General features: G+C 49.4%; 1 protein-coding gene and 1 long non-coding RNA gene across 2 annotated transcripts; one reads left to right on the plus strand and one right to left on the minus strand.

Moving 5' to 3' along the window:
• Window positions 1-3,282: 3,282 nt before the first annotated feature.
• Window positions 3,283-3,569, minus strand: LOC123434055. Its single transcript, XR_006625353.1, has 2 exons — window positions 3,529-3,569; window positions 3,283-3,487 (listed from the first exon to the last, which is right to left on the minus strand). It is a non-coding gene; the product is annotated as an uncharacterized LOC123434055 (long non-coding RNA).
• LOC123434039 (trihelix transcription factor GTL1-like) lies at window positions 3,481-7,838 on the plus strand. Its single transcript, XM_045115489.1, has 3 exons — window positions 3,481-4,046; window positions 4,736-6,419; window positions 6,530-7,838. Exons 1-3 carry the CDS (start codon window positions 3,655-3,657, stop codon window positions 6,938-6,940), a joined length of 2,487 nt encoding a protein of 828 aa, XP_044971424.1. The 5' UTR covers window positions 3,481-3,654; the 3' UTR covers window positions 6,941-7,838.
• Window positions 7,839-8,664: the final 826 nt, after the last annotated feature.

Below are 8,664 nucleotides of genomic sequence, written 5' to 3' on the forward strand. Positions count from 1 at the left end.
TCGGCCTCATATTTGGTTTGGATATGGGGCGTGCTCGTCAACCCTAGAGTTTGAGGCTCGTTTTATGTGCCCAACTGGATCGAAATTTCGTGACCTGTAAGTCACTGGGCGGCCTTCCCGGACGTATGCGATGGGTTTGGAACGCTCGGTTGTAGATGATCTAATCATGTAAGTGTTCACCCATTCAACTCAACTTGTAATTCGTCCAAATGACCAAGAGCCTTGCTTTCCGAGAAAAGAGATAAAAATTTAAGTGTGGCGGCCTTCCCGGACGTATGAGGCGGGTTTAGGACGCCCACATGTAGATGCTCTAATCGTGTAAGTGTTCATCCATTCAACTCAACTTGTAATTCGTCCAAATGACCATGAGCCTTGCTTTTGAAGAAAAGAGATAAAAGTTTAAGTGCCTCGTTTTCATATCAAATGGAGCACATAAGATGGTGGTATTTTTTTAAAATCAAATACCATATATGGTTAATTATTATTTTTAAATCAAATACCATAGTTCTCCTTAATGATGAGGTCATTCCTACAATTGTTACATCCACAAACCTTTGCCCTTACACATGTTCAAGTATATGAAAAATAAGGACAAGCCACTAGAGCTCTCGCATGCCGATTAAATTACCCGATGCTTCTATTTCTAGAGACTACTTCCAATGATGAATATGATGTTTTCCAAATTAGATGAGTTTGTATTGCATGCGTCAACTATTCGTAGAACAAAATTATGCTGAAATGCATGCATGTGCCACCTTACATACGTGTTACAAGCAAATGGGTGACCAAACAAGTGACACAACACACATAACCAAGTACTGCACACAGAGAACACCCGTATTTATAGAGTTCGGTGGCAAGCATGCATGTCGTCACAAACAAAGAGCCGATCGATGATGAATCCAACTTTATATGCAGGTCGCTTCGCTTTTGACTTTACATAGCATCCATCTTCTACAAGTCACGCTAACTTGGATTTATAGTCCAACGATATTGCTAGATGCTTGTACTATATATATATATATATATATATATATATAACACGGGAGCGACAAACTAGTAATTTAGTACGTCATGTATTGCATATCTTTAGGATATATAGTGAATAAGAGATGCTATACTCAATGTTGTTTTGCCTATTATACGCACATTGAAAATGAGTCGCCGCTAAAGTTTCAATCATATATATACATATATCTATATTTATGAAGACGGATGGATAGATAGAGTGACGCGCTATGGATCAGTTTTTTTTACGCTTAAAATAAAGTCGTCTCCTTTTCAGTTTTTTCCATAAGCCATCTATCTCATTCAATGTGGGTTCTGAATTAGCTATGACATATCCAATTAAAAGCCTCAACTGATTTATGAAGCGATTTATTTTTTAAGTTGGAAAGAGACAGCTTATTTTTTAAGCCGCATAAAAAAACTGGGCCAATTTTTGCATTGATGCATGTAGTATGATCAATACCAGGATAGAAAGTACAGCTTCATTAGAACCAATTCATTCAAAATATTCATTCAATGGCTCATAGATAAACTGGACACTCACAACTAGCACAAAATTTAAGCTAAAAGTTGACACTTGCAAATATTTTAACGCAATGCATGAAATGATATGTGTCATTTGCCGTAATACAACATACATTGTGTCTGTATTTAAGATGTGATCAAATATTTTAACATGTTGCACATCTTTTATTGCTAGTATACTGAAACCAGTGGCATATACTTATCATGTTTTTGGCTCAATAATGTTAGTATGTACTATCATTTATTCGCTTTGATGTGGTCAATTAAAAAGATACAGTGAAATACATATGTGGATGGTATTTTTGTGCAGGACTCCAACCCTAACCATCAAATCTCATGTAAATGCTAAATGCATATGTATATGTGCTAGACAGGATTTTCTTTTTTCGGATACAAACAGCCCGTGACTGTTCTCCACTTCAACTCACTGCCCCATATACATTTCTAAAAACGCATTTCCATGTGAAAATAAATGCCATCCTGCCCATACATATACATTAACTTAAGCAGGGAAAAATAATAATCGAGGTGGTTAACTTAATTAATCGGTCAGATTTTTTTGCCTAATCATTAAAAGGGGCCACATGGCCATTTATTACCTGGAAAGGGAGGGATTAACCCACAACATGCCAATGCATGGCCATTTTTATACTCCTCCGCCTTCTCCGCGCACAGGCGTATTCTCCAGCCGAAACGCATGACGCGTGGGTCAAGCAAAGTTACGGGCCCGCAGCTCAGTGGCGTCTGCGCGCGGTGCACCGCGTCGGTGTTGCCTGGGCGGGTGGTGATGGGGGGGTCCGCGTTAATCGCCGGGGCACGTTCTGCGCCTCTTTCGCTCTCCGCGCGGGCCCACGGCACAGCTGTTATAATGTGGTCTTGTCTGCTCCTTCTCTCACTCCTCGTCCTAGTACCTTTTCTTTTCTTTTCTCTCTCTCCCCCGTTTCTCCTAACTAATTTTGTTCTCTCATGCATACAGCTTTTTCTTTGGCTTTTGAGGCCAAATTTATGTTTTTTTGTCAATACCAAATTTACGTTTCTTTTGTAAAAAATACCACTGCAGAAAAGAGAAGAAAAACTCACTGTAATGAATTGTTTCACTGCAACAGTCGCTTCTAACCCTCAAAATTAGGTGCATCGAAAAGTTGTGATAACAGAGGCTGTACTAGCTAGGAGGAATACGAGTGTAAAGTTACTGGTAGCTAAGAAAGGTTAATCCGATGGATAATACTGTATATGACTAAGATATATTGTATGGGAGAAATGACTAAGATGACCACAGAATCCAACATATTCCTCCATGGGGATTGAGGTAGGGGGAGTTTTGTAGATGGGTATTTGTGCTCCCCTCCCTTTCATCACAAGCCTCTCTCTCTCCTCTCCTCTCATCTCCTCTCCATGCCGCTCACATGTTTCTCTCTCTACCATACCATTGCCCGGCACTCCTCTCCCTCTCCTCCGTCCTTTGGGTTTTTAACTAGCTGTAGGGGCATTAGTCAGGGAGGGAGGTAAAGCCACCCTGACAGCGCAGCATCCCGTTTGTTTTATCTCCCGCATCATCCCCCTCATCATCGTCTGCACACAACAAACAGCCATCTCTCCTTGCACTCAACATTTCACTCCTCAACACCCCTCTCTCTCTCTCTCTCTCTCTCTCTCTCTCTCTCTTTCCTTCACAGCTATCATATTCTCGTCCCCTCTCTCTCCTCCATCCACCCTATTATTTATTGCAGGCTTACTGAAGGTATCTTATTTCTTTTTTCCTCTCCGTCTTCTTTCTTCCTCCTCCCCTCCCCTCTCCCTTGCAGGGCTAGTATTTTTCTTGTGCCAGGCTTCCTGTACTAGCGCTCCTCTATTCCTCTTCTTCATCTTCATCCCTCACCTGCCTACCACCTCATCTCTGTTCCTTTCCCTTTTTCCCCACTCCTTCTCTCTCTCTCTCTCTCTCTCTCTCTCTCTGTGCTCTTTCTGCTTGTCCTGGCCTCCCATCTTTTTCACCTCTCTCTCTCTCTCTCTCTCTCTCTCTCTCTCTCTCTCTCTCATGTACTGATCATTCAGTCGCCTCCATTCCCTATGCGCCTGTGGTAAAGCTCGGTCGGCGACGTGCACCCAGTGTGTACTAGCATGCAGCAGCAGCAGCAGCAGGGTGGAGGCCCGGGCCAGCAGTTCGGCTTGCATCCCCCAGAGATGCCGCCATTCTCGCCGTCTAGGAGCACCGGCCAGCAGCGGATCTCCATGGCCGAGGCGCCCTCGCCCATCAGCAGCCGCCCGCCGGCGCCAGGGCCGCCGCAGCAGCAGCAACAGCTCAACAACGAGCTAGCAGGTGCCGGCGCTGTGGGCTTCGACGAAGAGGCACTCGCCGCGGCAGCGGCCGGCGAGGAAGGCTTGGGCGGCGGCGCTGGAGGAAACCGGTGGCCGCGGCAGGAGACCCTGGCGCTGCTCAAGATCCGGTCGGACATGGACGCCGCGTTCCGGGACGCCACCTTCAAGGGCCCACTCTGGGAAGAGGTCTCCAGGTAAATTACAGCCCACTAATTGACCTCTGCCAGGCAATTGCGCGCGCCGTCGCCGGCGTCGCCGTCCGTCGAGGCCGGAAATTGCCGTCGGCGTAATGCCGCATGAAATCTCGGCGCCGGCGTGGTGTGATTCCCGTCAGCCGCGGCTGTTCAATTACCCGCTAAAAAACACTTCTTTTTTACACTTTTGCCTTAACTATCCTTCACGAGCACAGTGACTTTTTTCCATTTTAAAATCATATCGCTCTCCTTCCCCACCTTTCCCTGATTTTTTTTGTCCAACCATCCCTTCGACATGAGAGGTACTACTCCGGTAAGCTTCAGATCCGGGGGGCATCTATCCCGGAGACGCTGTCTTTTACTCTGGCCCTCTGAATTTCTGCACACAAAAGTTGGATTTTTATTCCCGATTTAATTTACTTTGCATTCTTCTTGGGATTTGCCATTCTTGCTAGTGCTGCATGTATGCATATGCCTTTCTAGTATATCTTTTGCATTTGGGTGCCCAAATCGAGTAAAATTCTACTAGTACATGCATGCAGCTTTTGTGTGAGGGTTACGGTTTACTTGCATGATGTGTGAGTTCGTATGTGTGCAATTGTGGTTGTAGAGTAGAGCTCCATTGACGAGGTTTTTTTCGCTTTGTGCCGCTGATGCTCATGATGATTGGTGTTGGTGGTGGTTGGCAGGAAGCTGGCCGAGGAGGGGTACAGGCGGAACGCCAAGAAGTGCAAGGAGAAGTTCGAGAACGTTCACAAGTACTACAAGCGCACCAAGGACAGCCGCGCCGGCCGCAACGACGGCAAAGCTTACCGCTTCTTCCGACAGCTCGAGGCGCTGCACGGCACGCCCGGAGCGACGCCGGCTCCGATGGCGTCGGCCCCGCCGCCGGCCACAGCCGTTGGAGTACCTGGGGTGGTGGGCCCCACAGCCGTACGGCCCCTCGCCGAGCCCCCGCCTCTTGGTGCCTCGGCCGCCGCTACGGCAGGCCTGCCGACGCCGGTGGTAGTGGGCAACATGAGCTTCTCAACGTCCAACACGGAGGAGTACTCGGACGAGGACGACTCTTCCGACGACGAGGGCACGGACGACATGGGTGGCGGCGCCGACGAGCGAGGGAAGAGGAAGAGGACGTCGGAGGGTGGCGCCGCGGCCGCTACTGGCGGCGAGGCCGGGAGCGGGAAGATGATGAGGTTCTTCGAGGGGCTGATGAAGCAGGTGATGGAGCGTCAGGAGGCGATGCAGCAGCGATTCCTGGAGGCCATCGAGAAGCGGGAGCAGGACCGCATGATCCGCGAGGAGGCGTGGCGGAGGCAGGAGATGGCGCGCCTCGCGCGCGAGCAGGAGATCCTCGCGCAGGAGCGCGCCATGGCTGCTACCCGCGACGCCGCCGTTCTCTCCTTCATACAGAAGATCACCGGGCAGACTATCCCCATGCCCTCCATCGCCGCGCAGGCCATCACATTCATGCCACCGCCACCACCATCGCAGCCTCACGCCTCACCCATAGCATACTCCGCCGCGCCAGTTCCTCCACCGCCGTCGTCTTCGCAGCCACCTGCCACGCACTCGCAGCCTCAACCCTCGCCACGGCAGCATAAGCCGCCAACAATGCCGCCCGTGACTCCGCAGCCGCACAAGTCGCCGGCTCCAGCGACGCCACAGCTACAGCAGCAAGCGCCGGCCGTGAATTCAAGCTGCATGGACATCGTCGTGACGCCATCCGAAGCGCCGCACGATTCGTCGGGGTACGACGGGTCCGGTGGCGGCAGCGGACCGGCATCGTCGCGGTGGCCCAAGACGGAGGTGCACGCGCTGATCCAACTCCGGAGCAACCTGGACATGAGGTACCAAGAGGCCGGGCCGAAGGGACCGCTCTGGGAAGAGATCTCCGCCGGCATGCGTCGGATGGGCTACAACCGGAGCTCCAAGCGGTGCAAGGAGAAGTGGGAGAACATCAACAAGTACTTCAAGAAGGTGAAGGAGAGCAACAAGAAGCGGCCCGAGGACTCCAAGACGTGCCCCTACTTCCACCAGCTCGAGGCGCTCTACCGCAACAAGGCGGCGCTCAGCTCCCCATCCGGCGCCGGCAGCCCACTGTCTTTGCCGCCGCCAGCAGAGCACGCCAATGCAGCTCCCCAGGACCGCATCGAGGCGTTCACCGTCGCGGCGCCGATCTCGCAGACGTCTCCACAGCAGCACGCCGTGGCACCTGTGGGGGTGGCCAAGACTGACGCCAGCAACGCCGGGAACGGCAACAGTAATGGCGGCAACGCGTCGGAAGGAGTCTCCGGGGGAGTGCAAAGGGTGGCGAGCAACGGCGGCAGCAGGTTCGTCTTCAGCGAAGCAGGCGGCAACAAGGCGGCGAAAAAGGTAATGTGCATTCTGGATGTGGCCGTAGCCAATTGGCACGTACATGTGGTACCCTGCTGTTCGTTTCTTCCGTGATCCAATGCTGATTGCATAACACTGCGCATTTAAAGCTAGAAGGCATTATGAAGGAGACGACGACGATGGAGCAGAGGCAGCCACAGCCGCAACCGCAACCGCAGCCGCAGCCGCAGGCGGCGCAGCAGGCGTTGCTCAACAGCTACAACCGTACGGGCGGCGGCGGCGCCGACAGCGATAACATGGACGAGGACGACGAGGACGAGGACGACTACGAGGATGAGGACGAGGAGGACGACCTCGACGGCAACAAAACGCAGTACAAGATCCAGTTCCAGGGGCAGCAACAACACCAGAATCAGCATCAACAGCACCACCACAACGTTGTCAGGCCGAACGCCACCTCGTCCAGCGGCGGCGGCAACCCGCCGGGTGCTGCTGCCGCTCCCAGCGCACCGGCGCCGGCAACGACGACAGCCGGATCTTTCCTGGGCATGGTCCAGTAGATCCATACACCACCCCGGTGACTAGCTCTCTCCCCATACCCCCATCAATCAATTCAATAGATGGCTTTCTACCTTCTCTTTCTCTCTTTCTTGTACCATTTGTATCTATCTACCTACCCCGTCGGCTCTTCCACCCCCGTCCATACTCCATACATCTCCGCATCTCAGAAACCTAAAACTCAAGAGCTCTCCTCCTCCACCAAGCTCCAGCACCCCTCATATGCATTGCATGCACGTAGCGACGACGGCATGTCCATGTCAGAATCATTCGCCTGCATGCATGCATATGCATGCGCGCGCATCGTCGTCGTCGACGTTGCTACTCCGATACACACCCTCCCTCTCCATGTCCCGTCCCAGATACTCCAAGCTAGCAGCTGCATCCGTTTCTTGATTCGTTGCTGTGTTAATTACAGTGTTACAGTGAAAAAAATGGTGGTCTGGTTATTTATTGATTTGTCGTGGTGATTAATAAGAACCCTTCTTGCCGGAGGGCTTCGCTGAGAGGTTAATTACTACTACATCGGGGTGGTAAAAAGACCCTGGTAATAAGATCGATCCAGCTCGCGCTCGGTTAAAATGAAGAGAAGAGCGTGTCCTTGTTACTTTCGTCGATTGGGCGCATGCGGCTACTGCTCTACAGTGTGGTACTGTACGTGCTGCAATGGAACGGTGAAAAATGAAAAAGGATCGATGGTACTCGCCTGCAGGCCATGAGGAAGAAGGTGCTGGAGCATATGCGGATTTTTTTTTTCCTTCTGATCTATTTTTCTTCAAAATTACCGAAATTGTCCATTATGTATTAGCGAGTTTTTCTTCTTCTTACCAACTGTTTTTACACAACTATTACAGTGTATACTTGTGACATACTATATCTTATATTCTTGCTGTTCTTGCACCCAGCATTCTTTTGAGTATATGTGAACTCCATCACTACATGCTTGATGCCTACTGTGTTTTCTGTATTTTAATGGCTAAAGGTAGATGCAGGCTAAAGCTACAGGTTCACATCTGATTATACTCTAGATCTGATGCCTAAATTATTGTAAGCTTACTCTGGTTATAGATCCCATAAGGATCTCTCTTCCAAAATATTGTCACTACAATGCCATGGTTAGTACGAACCCTTGGGATATAGTCCTGAGATGCATGCCAACCGACATTACCATACTATATAGTACTATTTTTTAACACAGTACAAACATTACCATACTAGCTATATGAAATGTGATAGCAAGAGGAGGCACACAAATAGTTTTTTCTACAACTACAAATATGTACGGTAAGGAAGCTAGGAACGATTGTGATATTACATCTAAAGATTAAACGTCAAGTTATATAAGATAATAATGCTACAGACAACAAATCAAACACCAAGTGTAACTCCCTTGTTATTCTACAATCTATGGAATACATGACCAGTCTTGAGTTGCTATCACATATATGGATTATGGTACCAGAACATGAAATTAACAATTCTACTTAAACAATCAATGGTGTGAAAAAGAAGAACTTAAAGGTTTGTTCGACCTAATTCATTACATTGTAGCGCGCCATTTTAGGGGTTAGAGGAAAAGGTGGAATGAACATCATAGCCCAATCCTAGCCATTAAAACACAAATTATGCGGCAAGACACAAAGAAGTTGTTCACTAGCAAGATATATAAAAGAACAATGTGAGGCAAAAACGCGTCGAGTCTACTACGGCCACCAACACAACGGAG

Source organism: Hordeum vulgare, chromosome 1H, assembly GCF_904849725.1.
Source record: "Hordeum vulgare subsp. vulgare chromosome 1H, MorexV3_pseudomolecules_assembly, whole genome shotgun sequence".
Classification (NCBI taxonomy): Eukaryota; Viridiplantae; Streptophyta; class Magnoliopsida; order Poales; family Poaceae; genus Hordeum; species Hordeum vulgare.